This window comes from Chelonoidis abingdonii, chromosome 1, assembly GCF_003597395.2.
Source record: "Chelonoidis abingdonii isolate Lonesome George chromosome 1, CheloAbing_2.0, whole genome shotgun sequence".
Classification (NCBI taxonomy): domain Eukaryota; kingdom Metazoa; phylum Chordata; order Testudines; family Testudinidae; genus Chelonoidis; species Chelonoidis abingdonii.
The window spans coordinates 131879512-131900162 of NC_133769.1; the positions used below are offsets into that span (position 1 = coordinate 131879512).

The 20651-nt window shown below is 40.9% G+C and overlaps 1 protein-coding gene across 2 annotated transcripts in view; it reads right to left on the reverse strand.

Moving 5' to 3' along the window:
- Positions 1-20651, reverse strand: part of SHISAL1 (shisa like 1) — a 114294-nt gene that overhangs the window by 59478 nt on the left and 34165 nt on the right. For both annotated transcript variants that reach the window (XM_032770914.2, XM_032770913.2), the window contains exons 2-3: positions 11127-11226; positions 4780-4993 (exon numbers count right to left, since the gene is read on the reverse strand). In XM_032770914.2, the coding sequence (XP_032626805.1) occupies positions 4780-4993; positions 11127-11193 (281 nt within the window). In that variant the 5' untranslated portion in view covers positions 11194-11226. The remainder of the gene's footprint in view (positions 1-4779; positions 4994-11126; positions 11227-20651) is intronic.

Here is a 20651-nt window from a genome sequence, read left to right on the forward strand (position 1 = left end):
CGAAAATGATTAGGGGGGTGAGGCACATGACTTATGAGGAGAGGCTGAGGAAACTGAGCTTATTTAGTCTGCAGAAGAGAAGAGTGAGGAGGGATTTGATAGTAGCCTTCAACTACCTGAAGGGGGGTTCCAAGGATGGAACTCGGCTGTTCTCAGTGGTGGCAGATGACAGAACAAGGAGTAATGGTCTCAAGTTGCAGTGGGGGAGGTCTAGGTTGGATATTAGGAAAAAATATTTGACTAGGAGGCTGGTGAAGCACTGGAATGGGTACCTAGGGAGATGGTGGAATCTCCATCCTTAGAGGCTTTTAAGGCCTGGCTTGACAAAGCCCTGGCTGGGATGATTTAGTTGAGGTTGGTCCTGCGAGCAGGGGTTGGACTAGATGACCTCCTGAAGTCTCTTCCAACCCTAATCTTATATGATTCTATGGTAAGAATGTTAGAGAGCCAATGGCAGCACAGCTCCTGGGTAAGCCATGTTGCTAGGAGAAGGGTGACCCAGAAATAACATGAGGGTGAGGGATCTGGATCTCCATGCTGATACCCAGAGGTCTCTGGGATTTCCCTATAGATCTTGTGATATCTTCATGGTCAGAGCACAGAAACTCCCTTCCCCTTCCATAGGCTTGCAAACTTCTTCCCCCTGAGAGGGTGATGTGCAGAAAACTCCTTGGAATGCCATACAATGACATTTACTGATTTTTCCAGATCAGATTTTCCCTCCAACAGATTTCTCCATGGGAGAGAATGGTAATAACTGCCTCTGTTTAGCTGGGACAGTATGAGTAGTGCCATGAGTTTAAAAACTGTTTTCTGAGCTCTGATTCTTTTAATAGCAAAGCTGCTGAAATGATATGAAAGGAAGAAGAAATAAAGAGCAAATAAAGATGAAATACAGTGGGTATCAATTTTTTCAAAACTGTACAGTATTTTATCTGAAGCCTTTTCAAATGGGATCTTCTCTTAACTGGGATAATGAATACTCCATAGGGATGTCTCAGTTATAAGACTCTCTCGTATATGCTGTACATCTTAATTTCTGCAGATGGGAATCTTGACCAGGTAAATAAAGGTGGCCAGATACTCACAGCTAGTGCAAATCATAGTTGAGGATCTGATCTAAAAGCAGAATTTTCCAAATGCAGAAACTATATAAATGATGAAATAAACTGCTGCCACATCTCACAATTCTTTTCTTACCAGTTTATATTAATGGATATTACAAACTATAAGTCTGTGCCATCGAAAGTTTTAACCAGAGATAGCCCAATATTCTGCACCTACCACAATGTATTAATCTTTATGGTAACAAAACAAATGTAAATGAACCTGGCTGAGATTATATGATGTAACATTAGAAGAGTGATATAAGCTTCTGGAATGCTGTGAGAAGAGCTCCAATTCATTTGTTTGTATTAGTTTGTTCCACAATTGTTCTATAAAACAAGATGTGCCTTTAGATGCTACTAAGAATGGAGAAGGGGGAAAACAAAGCAAAAAAGATTTCTCCACTGTTATCTTTTAAAGCCACAATCCTCAGCTGTAAATCCATTGCTCTTCATGCCCTCATTTTTCACAGTTACTGAGGACACAATGTTTTATGAAAGCCTTCTTTCAATGATGTGTGAAATTATGTCTACACAAACAATCCTTTTCATAGCTGGCTTTCATTTAATAGAGGACACTGGTGACCGGGTAGTTTAATTGTAAATTGGGCTCTGTCTATATTAGAGTCCAAAAAAAATGTTAACCAGAACAATGTTTAATCTTACTAGCAGAGTCCTAACACAGTTCCCTATGGGTATGTCTACCCTACAGCCGAGAGCAATCCTCTAGGGCTTGTCTATATTCAAAATGCTACAGCGGCACAGCTGCACCTATAGCGCTTCAGTGTAGACACTACCTATCCCGATGGGAGAACCATTCTCCTAAAGAGGTGGCAGCTAGGTCAAATGAAGAATTCTTCCATCGACCTAGTGCTGTTTACACCAGGGGGTTGGTTGTTATACTATGCCTCCCAGGGGTGTGGATTTTTCACACCCCTGAGCAATGTAGTTATACCGATGTAAAACCCTGACGCAGACCAGGCCTCAGTCTAGGTAGACAGACAGCAGTGTGGATGTTGTGGCTTATGCTGTCAAGCCCACCTGACCACCCTGACTGCTACTTTTAGCTTACTAGCTGCTAGTCTGTCTACTTGGGCTGGGAGGGTCACTCTCAGCTCGGTGTAGACATAGCCTATGCTACTCTCCCTCCCCCTTCACATGGGCCTGTTCAAAAGCTCATTTAAGTTATAAGAAAGACTTCTATTGAAGTTAGTGGGCTTTGGGTCAGGCTCCCTATATAGACTGGAGGGCAAAGCTGCAGGGAAAAGTACTGAAGTTTCACATGGATGGAAGAAGCAGCAATGCGGGATTCTCCTTCCCCTTCTACGTAGCGGTCAGTATTCTTTCCACAAAAAATGTACATGGCTGAAGCAGGAGTGGCAGGGATTGGGAGGAAGAGCTGGAGAATTACTGCTATATAGCAAGATATATCCTTTTTTTCCTGCTAGGATTAATGCCACATAAAAGAAAAAAAGATGGGAGGGGCAGGAGGAGATTTATTAATGCAGTTTAACTACCCCTCCATGATCTGACCGCATGGGTGGGCATTGACTTTATTTTTGCCTGGGAGAACTCGTCTGAGTTCCTGACCAGGAAGTCTCAAGTCTGTGGCCAGAGTTGCTCATAGATCACTAGCATTCGCTCCTTTTCCTGACCCTGACCAATCCCTTCACATTCCTGATAGTCCAGTAGGTTTCAAGGAGGGGAAGACTGGCTCAGCTGCAGCACTGCTAAAGTCATGGCCCTGGGACTTCTATCTTTTTAATTCTTCTTCTACTGTGCGTGATTTTACACATGTAGGGTACAATTCACCTCGTGCAGATGGGCAGCACAAAACTTTTGCACCACTGAGTCCCAGTCCACACCTGAAAATAGGACTTCAGTGGTACTTGGCCCTTTTGCTGGTTCTTGGCACTGGAGTGAATTTCACCCATAAGGAATATGGAAGTAACATGTTCCCTGGCAAAGCTGAATGATTTGTTAATTATTATTGTTAGATATATAAATAGTGATGCTTATCAAAGGCTCTAGGCTTCTATAAGTAACAAAAACAAAATTACATTGCCAACAGGGACCCCAAATTACCCTCTCTCCCATATGCTACCAATTTCTCTCTTTAGAGCACTGTTCATAAATAACAGGCTAAAGAACATTTCAGCTAAATTGCTAAATTGCCTAAGTAATCCAAAATAAACTAAACAAATTTGAAGTTGGCCACAAGAATAAACAACTCATGAATGAACCTCACACAGTGCTGTGCAAGTTTTTCTCTAAAGGTGTAACAAACTTGGTGGTAGTGAACAGTTTCTGGTGTACTGCTTTTGTAAAAATATAAGGCTAGATTCTGTCATGCATCCAAGGCCTGGTCTGTGGACAGTTTTTATACTGGTATAGTTGTTTTGGTTAGAGATTTGATTTTTTTTTTTTAACTGAGACATCTAGCGTGGATGCTCTTATGCCAGTATTAAGGTGTCTTATACTGGCATAGCTTATTCCTCTTCTCATTTGGGAATAAGCTATACTGAGATACAGCATCAATATTTAAGGTATAACTGAGACCACACTAGAGGTATTGTACTGTTTTAATTAGACAGGCATAGTCAGTGGTACAACTTTTGTGTGTAGACAAGACCCTCTCAGTACAGTAGTGTGAGGGGGCTATTAAGGAGGCATAACTAGCTCTCTGACTCTGCTGGCCCGGGTACCATTGAGACTTTAAATAGTCTAATTTATGACAGGCAAATATAATCTCAAAGGGACCTACAGCACTGCCCCTGCTCCCATAGAAGTTAATGACAAAACTCCCATTAACTTCAATGGTGCATGATTAAGACCTAAGGATCATATACTAGCTGAAAACTGGTGCAATGACGCTCCGTACCACTCCTTCTGAAACTGAAACCTTCCTTCCCCTGACATTGCCCCTAAGCCAGGATGAGGGGGGCAGTTGTCCCAGGAGCTGGCTCTGCTGGGTTTACCTCAGTTGAGAGCTCCACCCTTCATCAGGAGAATTCAGTCATGGCAAGAATGCTTGAGTAGTGCAAAGGAGCCAGTCTGGACCTGAGAATCTTGCTCCCACAGCATAGGCAGTCCATAATTCAAGATCTACTTACTACCTTGTCGGTTTTTCTGCAAAAGTTTTTATTTTCTATTTTTAACAATAGGCGACAGAGCTGCTTTTAAAAAGAGAATATGGAAAAGGATCTCAAGCAGCAGACAAGGTGATTAAACAACCAAGTGCATTTTGCCGATCAAGCTCAGTGATTGCAAGTCATTAATATGTAAAACATGCACAAATTCAAAATAGCAATTATCCATGCAAAACATTTGGGATGATCTGAAAAATGTCAACTTGCCTTTCTCTTGCTATCACTTGTTGGGGTTTTCAGATACACATTTAAACATGCTTTTGTCCAATTTTTGGGGGAGAAACAGCCTATATGCTTATAAAAATTATATACATGCTCTTAGGAATTTATATAATGGGCATTAAAGCTATAGAAGCAAAGGTAAACATCCCTTTCATGAGAAGTAGACTTGTACAGAAGAGCTTCTAGGAACAAAATGTGTATGTACAATTATTCTAATTGCTTCCATCATTAAATGTACCTTACATTATGTGATTAGACTAGGAATAATTTGGTAAAGAGTACTTTATAACTCATTTACTTACTTATGCATATATCCATCTGCATTCCCCGTTAGGTTCATCTGCATAACAGTCTGAAATTCTGTTTCATTGCAGCAGTATTTAAATACCGTGTTGTTATGGTGACAGCAGAAGATGTAAGATTTATTGTCAGAAAGACGTGGGCAGTGAAAACCAAAGTGGTAGCGGCCTTTGTAGTCTGTATATGGCTCACAGACACGAAAATGTGCAGACAATGCTGTAAAACAAAGATTGATATTGTCTTTGTGAGTCATATGTGTTAGTTGCATGTCACATCCATTTTCATTTTTCTGTTAATCTTAAACAATATTTCCCCTGGCTTCTGAGAAACAGTAATCATGTATTTCAGGAGTTTCAACCTCATAATATATGATATGACTACTGACAGCATGAAAAGCATTTTTGTGATATTTTCAATTTTGAGTTACTATGTTTCTGACTTTTTTTTATTTTAATGCATTTATTTTTTAAATAGAAGAGAAGAAATGATGTCCAGAACTACCACAATGTTGGACAGCAGGGAACATTAAAATATTTAAGTACATATCTTCAGTTATGAAGTTTTAAAACTATAGGATATCAGCAAAGATCTAGAAAGGCTAGTTTAAGATTCTTCTGGGATGATTTTATTATCAGCAAAGAAAAAAACATACATGCAAACTGAAATTAGAGTCCAAAGGCACATGATTTACAGTGGCTGTTATTAATGTGTCAGAAACATCTGCTCTACTGTAAAGGTCATTATTTTGATAGGCATTGATCTGCCAAAAATAATAATTAAAAGATATTACCATGCTAACAGAGCTGAACAATTGTGAATATACAAATATCTAGAACAAGAGCAATAGAAACACAATTACTATTCAGATCTTAATTTTTTTGTAAATTAAATCCTCATGTAAAGCATGTATTATGTCTCTTAAACCATTTTCCAGGTTTTTGTTACACTGATCTTGCTGGCCAATCCTCTTGAAAGAAAGAAATCATCTCTGTATATTTCCGCAGAAAGTGGGCTCTAGGCTAATTGTTGTGTGGTGGTTAGTATGCCTTGTAGGAGTTTGAGGGCTGTAGCTAACCCCCAGCTCTCACACATTGGCACTACTTTAATTTATTTAGTGTTTATATTATAGTAGTGCCTTGAAGCTACATCTCAGACTACACACACAGTCTCTGCCCTTGAAGACCTTACAGTCTAAATATAGACCACAGACAAAATGTGGGAGAAACAATGTATTTTTATTTTGATTTTACAGAACTGAGACAGACATACTACGGACTGCTGTACACACAAAGTTGCACCAATCAATTAAGGTGTTATTTTAATCTGATTTAGTTAACTGGTGCAACTTAGTGCATGGACACTCATATTTTTATGGTTTGTTTGAAAATTGGGATAACGATTCTGACCTTCTTTGTTAAATCGATTTGAGATCTTCTGTTGAAAAGCTCTATATAAGAGGTAGGTGGTGATCTCATTTTTACTTATTATTGTGTCAGTTTACCAATATAGAGTGTACACACAAAGGTTTGCACCAGTATAACTAAACTGGTGTATATTTTGCTGTAGACAACACCTGAATGAATTAGGTGCCAATAGAAATTTAAGAGAAATGAGTGCATTTCAATCCTGGCATTACGCCTTTGCTATGATCTACTGCAAGGAAGAATATGCCATTTTGTGATTAAGGTCACAGCTGGGGAACTCAGAGGTTTTGAGGAGAGCTGGTCAAAAACAAGATTTCCATCCTGAGGAAAATTCTGATATTTTGACATCTATTTTTATCCTGAATCAGGGTCAATATTTGAAATATCAAAACTTTTCATGGAATTGAAAGTTCAGGAAAATTTCAATCAGAAAAATGTAATTTTGACATTTCTAATCTAAGTGAAATGTTTTGACATTAGCTAACCAAAATGTTTCTTTTGGTTTATTGAACTGAATTGAAACATTTAATTTCAATTTACTTCAACATTAATCTGTGTCCAACTGAGCAGCCATGTTGCTTCATAGGAACTGTAGTTTGAGTGTCTCCTGCTCCCATTCTATATGGGATGGGCTCCCCAGCTGGACTACTTGTCCTATGATGCATCACTTTGATTCAGCCAGAGAGATGATTGCAGTACATCATGGGTCTATTTAGGGATCTGAGGCAAAAATCTGTCAGGGACAGTACTTGGTCCTGCTGTGAAGGCAGGAGACTGGACTCAATGACCTTTCAAGATCCCTTCTAGTTCTATGAGATTGGTGTATACACTATCCATATACATATGTCTGATCTTTTTTCATTCAACCTACTGAGATCTTACCCTGAATAATATCTCATGATAATGAGTTCCACAAAATAATTTATATGTAATTCTGTATGTGTAAAAAAAATTGTTCTCATCAATTTTACATTTATCACTTTTCAGTTTTAGTGATCTTCTCCTTGTTCATGTATTATATGAGAGGTCCCATAGAAGGACCCAATTTACCTTCTCTGTACCAATGGTTTTACTGAAATGTTTAAGTTACCTCCTACAGAGGTGAAAGGTATAACATGCTTTTTCTGAAGTGGAGTAGCATATGTAAATCTCCACCACATTACTACTAATAATGTGAGGCAGCTATATCCTCCTATCTCTGTGCATGCACATTTCTATGGCAGAATAGACTGTCAGGCATTGAATAACTGATTTATGCTGGTCTTTCAGGGTTTATTTGCAATATGTTCAGAAAAATAAGCAGCCAATGTAACTAAAATGTCTGAATATGCAGACCAATGTAATGCTGTTTTCATAGATTTTGTTAGCTAGCTCTGGAGAATATTGCTATAAGTTTAGTACCAAATTGGTGTAGAAGTATTTTATTGTATTTGTTTTGAACACTGATGCTTTCGATCAGAGGCAGGTGCTCGTTGTAACAAAATATACACCATTCACTTGCTATCCTGTGATTGTTTAAAGATAGACATGTACCCCTTTCAAGCATAAAAGAAAATGATTGTGAAGTGCAAAAAATTTGCCAAGTTTTGTATGTTAGAGGGGTCAGAGCTGGAATCAAGAATCAGAGTAGGGTTGGAGCAAGAGTGAGGCTGGAGCAGGCTAAGGTTTGTGGAGTCTGTCAAAACTATCAGGTAGGGAAGAGTCCCTAGGCATGAAGTGATGTTGAGCAAACTGATCTGCTGTTTCTCCTTTGAGTGTTATATACCTGCCCTGAGAGGCACCAGACTGGCTCTGGGCTTGTGGATTGGCTGGAGCCTAACACAGGAATGATTCATCACCCTGTGTGGCTTAATCAGGCACTAGTTCAGGGATGACTCATCACCTCCCATTAGGGCACTCATCTAGGATACAGAAAAACCAGGTTCAAGGCCCTGATCTGCCCAGGCTAACCACTAGGTCAAATCAGGCAGAGCAGAGCCTTCAACCTGGGCCCTAGGAGAGTGCTCTAAGCAGTAGGTACTGGCTATTCTGGGATGGGTCACTCTCTTCCATCCTGGAGCTGAGGAACCTTTTGTTTCACCAAAACCATTGTGTTTCAGCAAAAAAGTTTCAATTTTGATAAACTGGCATTTTCTGACAAAAAAAATGTTTGTTAAAAAATTCCTGACCAGCCCTAGTTGCAATTTCCCTACTCTGCTAGCATCTTTTCTAGCAGAGGTCAAGCATGCCTGTCCTTACCATAGGGCCTCTTTGTCATTCCTATTTCCACCTATTCAGACACCTTTCTGCGTGCTGGGAGGGAGCTGCATCTCTTTTCCTTGGCCAGCCAATACAGCTGAAGCTGCTCAGTCTAGGCCTATACTCTTCTGGTTCTTCTATGCACCCCATCATCTTGTTATCTGAACTTTCCAGTTGTTTCTCTACCCTCACTGCTGCTGCTTCCCTGTCTGCCTGGCTCTCTAAAACAATGTCCCCAAAACTGCTGTCAGTTCATTATCATCCCAGTCTTTGTTATCCGTGCCTTGTGGGTTGTGATCAGAAACTATGCCCTTAATTATCAGAGGGGTAGCTGTATTAGTCTAGATCTGTAAAAAGCTACAAAGAATCCTGTGGCATCGTATAGACTAACAGAAATATTGGAGCATAAGTTTTCATGGGTGAATACCCACTTCATCAGATGCTTATGCTCCAATACTTCTGTTAGTCTATAAGGTGCCATAGGACTCTCTGTCCCTATGCCCATAATGATTATTAGATATGATCTTCAAATATCCTTGTTTTTCTATATTCTACTTTTTAATAGATCATGGTGCTTGAAATAAGGCACCATCTTACATAGAAATCTTTCTGTTAGGTCTTCATTCCTCTGCAAGTATGAAATTAATATAATTGCAGTAAAAACCAGCATCCTGTAGTTCTTTCATTCAAATTATGCAAAGCCAGTAGTCTCCCTTTACACAATCTGAGGCATAGGGGCCATACATTGTATATATATCTGAGCTGATTACATAGATAAACACAAGTTGCCGTGTAATTACTATGCTTATCAACAAAGTTACTATGGACCTTTGTTACTGTGATGCTGCTACAAAATTAACATGTTTCCATTGCTTTATGTGAAAGGAGGCCAAGAAAACACTCTCAATTGTATTAATGCTTTGTAAAGGCTGGGGATAGAATTTTAAAAGGCACTTGGCACTGGTTAACACCCTTCTCAGTGGTTAAAACTATCACTGACTTCAGTAGACACAGACTTAGGCCAGCACCGAATGCTTTTGACAATCCTACCTGGGGTACATAAATTAAAGCTGCCATTATCATTTTAAACATCCATCCTGCAGGATAGCACCATGCACCCGATGTGCTAATGAGAAATGTCAAAAAATAATAAAGGAACTATGAGAGGATAAGGTACTCATGCATAAATAAAATAAAATAAAATAAAATGCTAGAATAGTACCTACTATTTATCAATGATTTATATAATATGCAGAAATCCTATGTAAACAGGATCAAATCAAAGACATATTTCTTTACAGTCAGCATGTCCCCTCCCTCCAAAGAGACAGTGTCAGGACTGAAAAACGCTTAACATATTAAATTCAGACCTAACAGGTTTGTTTTAGTTTGAGGCTAGATGTTGATGTGACACATATAAAATCTATCCTCAAAGCAAAACAAAGCTGAACCATTTTTATGAACAATCAAGGTATAACATTAATGTTGCAAAGTAAAATTCTCAAAAGCCAGTAAATATGAACATTATGGCAGAGGTACAAACTTTACACTATCCCCTCTGCAAATGCATATGAAATAGCCTTTATTAATATGACATGCTGTTTCTGAGATAGATGATAATATATTTTTTCCTACAATGTAAGTCAACATGTGTATTTGGGATAACTTATGATCATGTAATTAAAGGTTATCAGGGTGCCTGAACAATGCACAGAGTAAAGGTTCTAAATTCAACCCTATTTTGTGCACATTTCCTGCCTTTAGATTATTTATTTGACTTTGCCACTATCTGTGTATACTTGAGTAAGTCACTCAACCTCTTTGTGCCTCAGTTTCTCCATCTCTAAAATAGGGATAATGCTCATCTAACTACATAAAGCACATTAAGAAATGTGAATGAAAATCATTATATAAGAGCTAGTTGTTATTATTCATCCTCAATCAATCCATTCCAAGTTTCAAATGTATTTGCTGTATTCCTCATGACAGAAGTGCAGTTAGACTATTTTAAAATGGGATGGATGTTGTTTTACTCCCTCATGGAACTAGGAAAAAAATTGATGGAATTCTGCTTAAACTTCCCCAAAGTAAATCACTTTCAGACAGAATTACAAACATGGAAAATTTCAGAAAACTGGTGAGTTTCTGAAAGTTATGAACCTGTGAAAAGTACGTCTTCTAACTGGAACTCCTTTGTAAACTTAACTATAGCAGCGGAAGAATATGAACAGGCAGAGTGCGAGGATAACGTGATCTGTACACATAGACACACATCCTCTTTTGTCCAATGTGAAAATACACATGATACAACCTCGCTTTCTAGGTCTGTAGTAGGTGGATCATTTGGCTGAATTGTTTGATTTCTATGATGTGGAATCCCTCATTTTAAGGAGCTGATAGCCTATTCAGAATTAACATAGTAAAGAAAATGATTATTGAAGTTGAGTGTCAAATGTTGAGTTTGCTTATCTAGTCTGTATCCCATTAGTGTTAGTATTGCTCTTTTTGTTTTAGCTTCCTGTCACCAAATGCACAGCTACGTTTAAGTTCCACAGTGCTTTTGTTTCAACTCTTAGAACACTCACGGTACCGTTAGTTTTGTAGGCACTTGGGTTTAATGACGTTTTAACCCATTCATCTCCTTACCCAGATCACATAAAAAAATAAATTTCTGGAAGAAACATTACCTGCTGACAAAAGCAATAAGAGCACAACCATCAGCACATTCAAGGACTGTTGACCACAACTTGTCATCGTTTTGTTTTCATTGATCCATTAGAGAATTACCTGTTTAATAAGATGCAATATCATAGTTAGGTGTCAATATCATCTCACCTTTATCTGCTGAAATCTGTACTTGCAAGAAGGCTTTGCAACAGAGAAAATGATTTAGAGCAGTGGTCTCCAACCTTTTTATGCCCAAGAACACTTTTTGAATCTAAGCAACCCAAGAGCTACCCTGTCCCTTCCCTGAGGTCCCACCCATTCCCCAAAGCCCTGCTTCACTCACTCCATCCCCCCCCCCGTCACTTGCTCTCCCCCACCATCACTCACTCTCACTTGGGCTGGGGTAGGGGGGTTGGCATTCAGGAGGGGGTGTGGGCTCTGGGCTGGGACTGAGGGGTTTGCAGTGCAGGAAGGGGCTCTGGGCTGAGCGTGGGGCAGGGAGTTTAGGTGCAGGAGGGGGCTCTGGGCTGGGTACAGGGGTGCTGGCTCTGGAAGGGGGATCAGGGCTTGGGGTGCAGGAGGGGGTTTGGGGTGCAGGAGGGGATATGAGGTGCTGGCTCTGGGAGGTGGCTCAGGGCTGGGGGTTGGGGTGCAGGAGGGGGTTTGGGGTGCTGACTCAGGGAGGGGGCACAGGGTGGGCTTGGGGTGTAGGAGGGTGTTCAGGGTGCAGGAGGAGGTATGGGGTGCTGGCTCTGGGAGGGGGCTCAGGGATGGGGTGTGGCCTCACGCTGAGCAGCACTTACCTCCAGAGGCTCCCAGTCAGTGGCAGGTGCAGCGAGGCCAAGGCAGGCTCCCTGCCTACCCCGGCCCCACATCACTCCCGAAAGGGGCCAATTCACCCCTGCGGCCCGGGAGGGAACGGGAGCAGGGGTCATGTGGCTCCATTCACTGCCCCTCTCTGCAAGCACCGCCCCCACAGCTCTCCTAGCCAATGGGAGCTGCGGGGGCAGTGCTTGCAAGCAGAAGCAGCATGCAGAGGGAGACCCCGGCTCCCCCACCCCCGGGGCCATGGGGCTGTGCTGGCTACTTCTGGGAGTAGCATGGGGCTGGGGTAGGCAGGGAGTCTGCTTTAGCAGCAGCCACACTACACTGCTGGAGATCGCGATCGACTGGGAGATCCTCTAGAATCAAGCAGTCAATCATGATTGACCAGTTGGTGACCATTGGTTTACAGTAATACAGTGCGAAAACAAAACTTTCTTATTCCCACTACAACTGTTGCATGGAAAAACACATTCCCCATAAGAAATTTTAAAATATGCTATCCGTTTATTTAGCTATGTGTACATTAAACAGTATGAGTTATGTACACCCTTTATATTCTACAGCACTAAGTAGATGCGAGCGAAAGGGTGTGCTTGGTTGGCTATTCACACCAAACTTTGTAATGTAAGAGACCATGCCTCAGGCAGTGGAATACTGTCAGCAAATTGGACTGTTTCAGTATGTCTGGAAGAACTAGGGGAGTTAAAATGAGTTAAAATAAATAGGGCTGTCAATTAGTCACAGTTAACTTATGCGATTAACTCAAAAAATTGATCGTGATTAATCACACTGTTAAACAATAGAATACAAATTGAAATGTATTAAATATTTTTGGATGTTTTTCTACACTTTCAAATATATTGATTTCTATCACAACATAGAATAAAAAGTGTACGGTGCTCACTTTATATTATTTTTATTACAAATTTTTGTGGGCTAAAGCTTATGCTCAAATAAATTTGTTAGTCTCTAAGGTGCCACAAATACTCCTGTTCTTTTTTCAGATACAGACTAACGCGGCTGCTACTCTGAAACCTCAGCATTCTTTGACTGTCATTGAGGATCTGCCTTAAAGTGAACTTTGCCATTTATGTCAATGGGCGTAGACCCTATGCCTGGTACCTAGAGTGCTGCAGTACACCCTATCCTCTCTTCTGTGGCAGTATATCTAAAGTTAGTACTACATTAGCTGTGACACCAAAGGGCATGAAGAGAAGAAATTCTTTTATTGTTTATTCACCAATGTTAGTAGCCTGGATAACAAACAAGAGGAAATGGAATTGCTCAGTTGTGAGCATAAATTTTATCTAGCTAATATTACTAGGGCATAATGGATGATTGGCATGACTAGAATGTTAAAAATCAATGGGTTAGATCTATTTTGGAAGGATGGAGTGGAGAAACAGAGATAGGGGAGTCCCATACTATGTAAAAAAAAAAAATTACTACTTATCACTGACAACTCAGAAGCAAATGTTCTTGAATGCGGATAGATACATGTTCTAATAGGTAAAGCACAAGATGGGGAACTAGTTGGTGTCTTCTACAGACCACCAAATCTCTCTCATGCCCGCTCAGTTGCAAAACGGGACTTCAACTTGAGTGACCTAAGGTGGAGGTCTCATGTTGCCAGTATTGAAAAAACAACTTTGGAATTTCGAACATTTATATATGACAATTTCCTAACACAAAAAAGATTACATCTAACATGGTGGAATTTTATGTTAGACCTCATCTTGACAGATAAAGAGGAACTGGTTACAGAACTAAAATTAGAGGTAGCTTAGACACAAGTGATTTATGATTTGATTATGTTTGTTATGTTCAAACAGAATAAAATCCAAATCAATTTTATATATAAGTTAGGAAATTGTCATACATAATTGTTTAAAATTGCTTTCAAAGGGCCAATTTTACTAACTTGAAATCAATTATAAGTCAAATCTTTTGGGAGAAAGAATTTAAACAGAAAAATGCAAACAATAATTGGGTACATATTAAGAACATTTTACTATGTACCCCAAAAGCCACAAATGAGAAAGAAGGCCCGATTGGTTAATAAACCAGCCTGGCTTAGAGGGGAAGTAAAAGCAGCTATAAAAATGCAAAGATATTAGAAGAAAGGGGAAGTTGATAGTAACAAATATAACACAGGAATTGCAGAAAATTGACTAAGGAAGTAAAAATATTTAAGGAGAATTAAGGAAAATCGGGAGTTTTTAAAGTATATCAGGAACAAAAGGAATCCTAACAAATGGATTTGATCCATTACAAAGTGGAAATGGTAGAACTGTCAATAATAATTCAAACAAGGCAGAAGTGTTCAATAAATATTTCTCTTCTGTATTTGGGAAAAAGCCAGATGATGTAGCCAAATCATTCTTATCCACTCCAACAGTAACTAAGGATGATGTTCAACACCAGTTAAAAAAGCTACACATTTTTAAAATTAGGAAGTCCAGATAACTTGTAGCAAGAGTTTTAAAAGAGCTAATAAAGAGTTCTGTGGAATATTAACGTTGATTTTCAGTAAGTGTTGGAACACTGGGAAAGTTCCAGAGGACTGGAAAAAGGCTAATGTGCCAAGGATAAGCAGAACAACCTGGGTAATTATAGGCCTTTCAGTCTGACATCGATCCCAGGCAAGATAACAGAATGGCTGATTTGGGACTCTATTAACAAAGAAAAAAGAGGGTAATAAAACTAAAGTCAATCAACATGGGTTTATGGAAAATAAACCCGGTCAAACTAACTTGATTTTATCATGAGAGTACAAATTTGGTTGATAAAGGTAACAGTCGTAATGTGATATACTTACAGCGCTGTAAGGCATTTGACTTGCTAACTCATGACATTTTGATTAAGAAACTAGAATGATACAAAATCAACTTATGGCACACAGTAAATGTTTTTCTACACTTTCAAATATATTAATTTCTATTACAACATAGAATACAAAATGTATGGTGCTCACTTTATATTATTTTTTATTACAAAATTACATCTCCAGATGTAACCAAACAAGGATCATCATTGAGCATGTGTGTTTTTAGTGGGGTCCAAAGGGGATCTGTTTTTGTTGCTATTCTATTTAACATTTTTATCAATGACCTGGAAGAAATAAAATCACAACTGATAAATTTTACGGATGACATAAAGATTGAGGGAGTGATAAATAATAAAGAGGACAGGTCACTGCTACAGAGGAATTTGGATTGCTTGGTAAACTGGGCACAAGCAAACAATATGCATTTCGACATGATCAAATGTAAAGTCATAAATCTAGGAAAAAAGAAGGTAGGCCATACTTACAGGATGGGAGACTCTATACTAGGAAGCAGCAACTCAAAGAGATTTGCAGGTATGGGTGGATAATCAGCTGAACATGAGCTCTAGTGCAATGTTGTGTCCAAAATGGCTAATGCAATCCTTGGATGTATGAACAGGGGACTATCAAGCAGGTATGTGGTACTGGTGTGACTGCTACTGGAATAGTATGTCCATTTCTTGTGTCCACAATTCAAGAAGAATGTTGATAGATTGCAGAGAAGAGAAGAGCCATGACAATGATTAAAAGATTGGGAAACATGGCTGTTGTATTAGTTTAGATCAGTGATCACCAACCTGTAGATTGCGATCGACTGGTTGATCCTAGAGCCTCTGCCTGTCAATTGCAATCTTCGGCAGCTAAAAGTCCATTGGTGCAGTGGGGCTAAGGTAGGGTCCCTGCCTGCCCCAGCCCCATGCCACTCCCAGAAGTGGCTGGCACGCCTCCACGGTCCCTTGGGGGGGGCAGGGGTATCAGCATGCTGCTCCTACCTGTAAGCACCACCCCTGCAGCTTCCATTGGCTGCAGTTCCCCACTCCCGGCCAATGGGAGCTGTTGGGGCAGTACCTGTAGGCAGGAGCAGCACACAGAGCCACAGGTGTGTGTTGGCTGTTTCCGGGAGTGGCATGGGGCCAGAGTAGGCAGGGAGCCTACCTTAGCCCCGCTGTGCTGCTGCCCACCTGAAGTACGTGCTGCCCAGCAGGAGCATGCACCATGACCCCTAGCCCTGAGTCCCCTCCTGGATCCAGCACCACTTACTCATTCCTGCACCCCAACACTGTGCCCTAGCCCAGAGCTTCCTCCTGCACCCAACCTCCCTCCCAGAGCTTGCATCCCTCACCCCCTCCTTCACTCCAACCCCCTGCTTGAGGCTCAGCCCGGAGCCCTTCCAACACTCTAAAGCCCTCAGCCCAAACCTAGAGCCAACACCCCCTCCCCAATCCGCTGCCCCAACCTGGTGGAAGTGAGTGAGGGTGGGGGAGAATGAGCAACAGAGGGAGGGGGATGGAGTGAGTGGGGCAGGGCTTTGGGGAAGGGGCAGGGTAGATCCTGGGTTGTACTTAAATTCAAGAAGTGATGTTATGTGTAAAAAGGTTGGAGACCTCTGGAGTAGATGGAATATATGGGCCTAAGATTTTAAAATAATCCAGTCACTGTCTGACATTTGACAGTGTATACCAAACCCAGATCTTAAGAGAGCTCAGCACGCTTAGTACGATGGCACACACCTCATTAAACATCCTTTTCACTTTTTATTAAAGATAAAGAAAAGAAAGAAAAACAGATTTGAAATGTATAATATTACATAAGTCTTTTGTTTTAACAACATTCCTTGACCCCTTTCCTTTTAGCTGGAGAGAGTTTTCAGAAAGCTCCCCCCCCACCTTTTTTTTTTTTTTTGACAGTTTCTGAGACTGCATTATCAAAGACAGCAATAACTGTCCTTTTGGGGAAAAGAGAAGAAGTTAGGCATGATGAACTGGAGCCGTTATTGTTAAAGTCTGATCCCATTTCATCCCAGGTGGTGTTTGCATAGGAGTTGTGGTGTCTCTGGCCTGCTCTGATCAGGACATCCCTCAGGATCAGGAGGACTAAAGCTTGGGGTCCCAAGAAATGGTGGGGTGGTAACGATGATGGTGAAGCTAGCTCCAGTAGCCTCCATCCTGTTCTTTTTTCTGCCCCTCCCCTGAAGTCTCTTTCTTTAAGGACCCACAAAAAGCACGGGGGCGGGGAGGGAATAGCCCATCCCCTCATTATTTTGCCCATCTATTAGGCCTGCTTACCAACACACCTATTTTGGTTCACTGATTTCCGGACCCATATTTTGTGTTTACCAAGCATGATCTTAACACATTCCTTGAGTTATATCAGTAGCCTTTGTGTTTAGACTAATTCAGTCTTTGTCTCCTTTTTATGCCTTTTCCCATCAACATGTGTTGTTATAGTTATTGTGACATTTTATGAACTTTCACATACTTTTTACAGCTAAGCTCACAATTAAAGTAAATTGATAGGCCCAATTATTAGTCATCTTATCTTAAGAAAGCTTAGGAAAGAGAAGGTTAAAGGGTGCCTTGATCAAAGTAGCTGCAAGGAAACAGAAATTTGAGACTACAAAGCTTTTCAGACTAGCCCAGAAAGGTAGAACAAGACCCAGTGGCTTGAAGTTGAAATTAAACCAATTCAGACTAGAAACATTTTTAACAGTGAGGGTAATTAATCACTGGAATAATTTACCAAATGTTTTGATGGATTCTCCATCACTGAGAATTATTAAATCAAAACTGTATGGTTTTTTCCTAAAAGAGATGCTCTAGTTCAAAGAGTAGTCAATTCAGGGGAGTCCTCTCGGCTTTGTTATACAAGCCAAACAAGATGATTACAGTAGTCTCTTCTGGATTTATAATCTATCAGTCTATGAATCAATATTGCGAACTCTTGCAATTGTATCATTGTGACACTCTATACCTCAAAGTAGCACCCTGGAACCCCACTTTCACCACTGTGATATAATTATGATATGGTTTGTACAAAGTATACCTTGTGAGGTATCATTTTAAAAGTCTTGGTCAGTTGAGCATTAATATCCTGTTGGACTGTATGTACTATCATTATGTGTGAAGTTATGAAGTGCTGCTATATGTGTGTAGCGGGGTGGTTACCCGCTCCTGCCCTGCGGGGTTTAAAAAGCAGCCCTGGAGAGGGCTGCAGCTCTAAAAGCTGGGCTGATTGGGAAACCCAGCCTTGCCAGTGATGAGTAGGCTGATACTGCAGACTGCCCCAGGGCGTGGGGGCTAGACAATGACTGGCAGTAGCCATACACTGAGGCAAGGTGGGGATATTGGGTGGGGGTTCCCCGGGGAGGGGAGACCCTGAGAGAAAGTGGTTACTGCCAGGGGGCAGCACCTCAGCTAACAGGGCACCGGAGTCCAGAGAGGGACATGGGGGCAAACTGGTAGTGGATCACCGGCCTGCAGAGGGTGCTCTGGGCTGGAAATCGAGCTAATTCCCTGAGAGACCAGCAGGAGGTGTCGCAGGGGAGAGTCCGCACGCTTACAGTGTGTTACTGAAATATGTTGTGAGTTTGGGAAACACCCACAGCGATCCTTTCAGTTGCAACAAAGGAGATCCAGATAGGTGTTGATGGCCTATCAAAAAGAATCCACTCTCCCAGAGAGTGCACATGAGCAATGGAGACTGCCTGGCCCCCAGGTCACAGCAGGGATCTTTCTAGCAGCTGGAAGAAAGTATAAAAAGAGAGAGAGTTTCATTATCAATTGATCTTGCGCCCCCCTCCCTCCATCTCAATACCTGAAAGATCATCTGGACTACAAAAACTTGGAACGAGGGAGATTGGTCCCAGGCTGGAAGTGTGTTTAGTCTGAGCACTGAGAACTGTAAGCTGCCTGTAACATCCAGCGGAGTCAGAGACTATTTGATTCAAATCTTGCTTAGTCTGTTAAAGTTAGAATTTAGAGTGCAAATTTGTTTTTGTTTCTTAGGTAACCAACTTTAATCTCTGCTACCTATAATCACTTAAAATCTATCTTTCTGAAGTTAATACATTTGTTTTATATTTTACCGAAAACAGTGTGGTTTTGGTTGAAGTGCTTGGGGAAATCTCTGCTCCGGTTAACAAGGGCACATCTACTACCCTATTGTCAGAATGGTGAACTTATTAATGCGCTTACACGGTCTAAGGGAACCTTGAGCAGTATGAGATGGTGTATTTCCGGTGTCCAAGGCTGGGGATTGGTGCGTCTCCTTATGATTCATAAGTGGTTCAAGGAGCAGTCATGTAATACAGCTGGTGTGGGGCTCCACACATTGATTGCTGAGTGTTCACAGTGCCTGGAGGGGTGTTGCTGCTTCTCACTGGCATAGCTTTGTGAGAGACAACCCAGGCAGGAGAGGTAGGATGCACAGTGGTCCCACAGTTTCAGGTTGTACCTGGAGATCCCCAGCACAATCATAAGTCTTAATTTTTCCCTTAAGCCCGTGCTCCTCAAATCAGAAACCAGAAGACAAGTAAAAAAGAAACCCAAATGTATCACTTTTCAAAAATTTCATAATTTTTAGGCCAAGAGCATGATATTTTTAAGCCTGATTCATGATTTTTGGGCACTTGGGGCTGACAGTACTGCATTAGTACTAGATATTGGTGTCTGGATGCCACAGTGATAGGTGTGTGAAAAATGCCAAAGATAGATAAACAGATGCTAGTAGTATAGACTAGTACTACATACATCGAAGGCCAAGCATAGAAAGGAATCAGATTTTTTTGCCTAGAAAAATAGGGAACTGCATCTATAATATAACCTCTGATTGCAAAATAAAAGGAACATTCCTGACCTCTTCTTGCTTCTCCCTTTGTGCCTGCTGTTCTCTAGTACTGGGTGAAACAGTCAGATTCAGTTCTATGCAGCTCAGGATGCTCCCTGAGCTATTTGGACAGAGCAGCAGGTAGAATAAGTGAAACACAAAGAGGTGAAATGTTTCCTAAGCTTTGACCACAGATGTGAAGTTGGAGATAGGAATGTTATAACTTGCAAGGCGGTAGCTGGAGAATTTTTTATTATTAATAGTCAGACTAGACAGGAGGATTTCAAATGAGTTTAGAGTATTAAGCTTGGAGGGATGAGGAAAGCATTGTTTTATCAGTGTCAGTAGCATGTGGCAAGTCCAGTGGGTGGGGCACAGGACTGGGTGGGAGCCAAGAGACTGTGGATTCTTTTCCAAGCCCAGCCAATCAATGACCTTCTGCGTGGTCTTGGGCAAGATGTTTCTCCCCTCTGTGGTTCAGTTATGGAAATAATGGTACTCGCTCATCTCTGTAAAGTGGTTGAGAACCTTTGATGAAAAAGTATTATATTATTTTCATTAGTGAAAATGCGACCCAGAGAGATTGGGGGAGAAAAAGAGAATCCCAGAGGAGGGTCCTGTGATGATGTTGCTAACGAGCAGAGCAGCTATATAAGTGAGAAATAACGGGAAGACAGCTTTTCATTTTCACTGGCTGAGAGCTCTGGTTGCACTGTAACCTGAACTCACTGGCCTGTAGCCTCTCTGGACCCTGGATGCCATAGTGTTTGATATTGTCAGATCACTGTTCAGTATTTTATTGTTTAATTGATGGAATATGGTAGCAGGCTTTAGTCAAATGAGTTGGTGCATTTTGGCTCTCACTATGCTATTATGTACACAACTTTGGTTGCCTATGCACCCTGTCTGCCTGCTTATCTAGGAATCTCTCATTGTGAGTCATTGGAAAGAAAGAGTTCACCAGAAAAAAGAACTGCTTCATGTGACAAGCAGTCGTGATGTAAAAACACATAAGCATCTCAGAGTACAGGAAGGAAAGATACTGCATCTTTAAACATAGTTAGGTAAA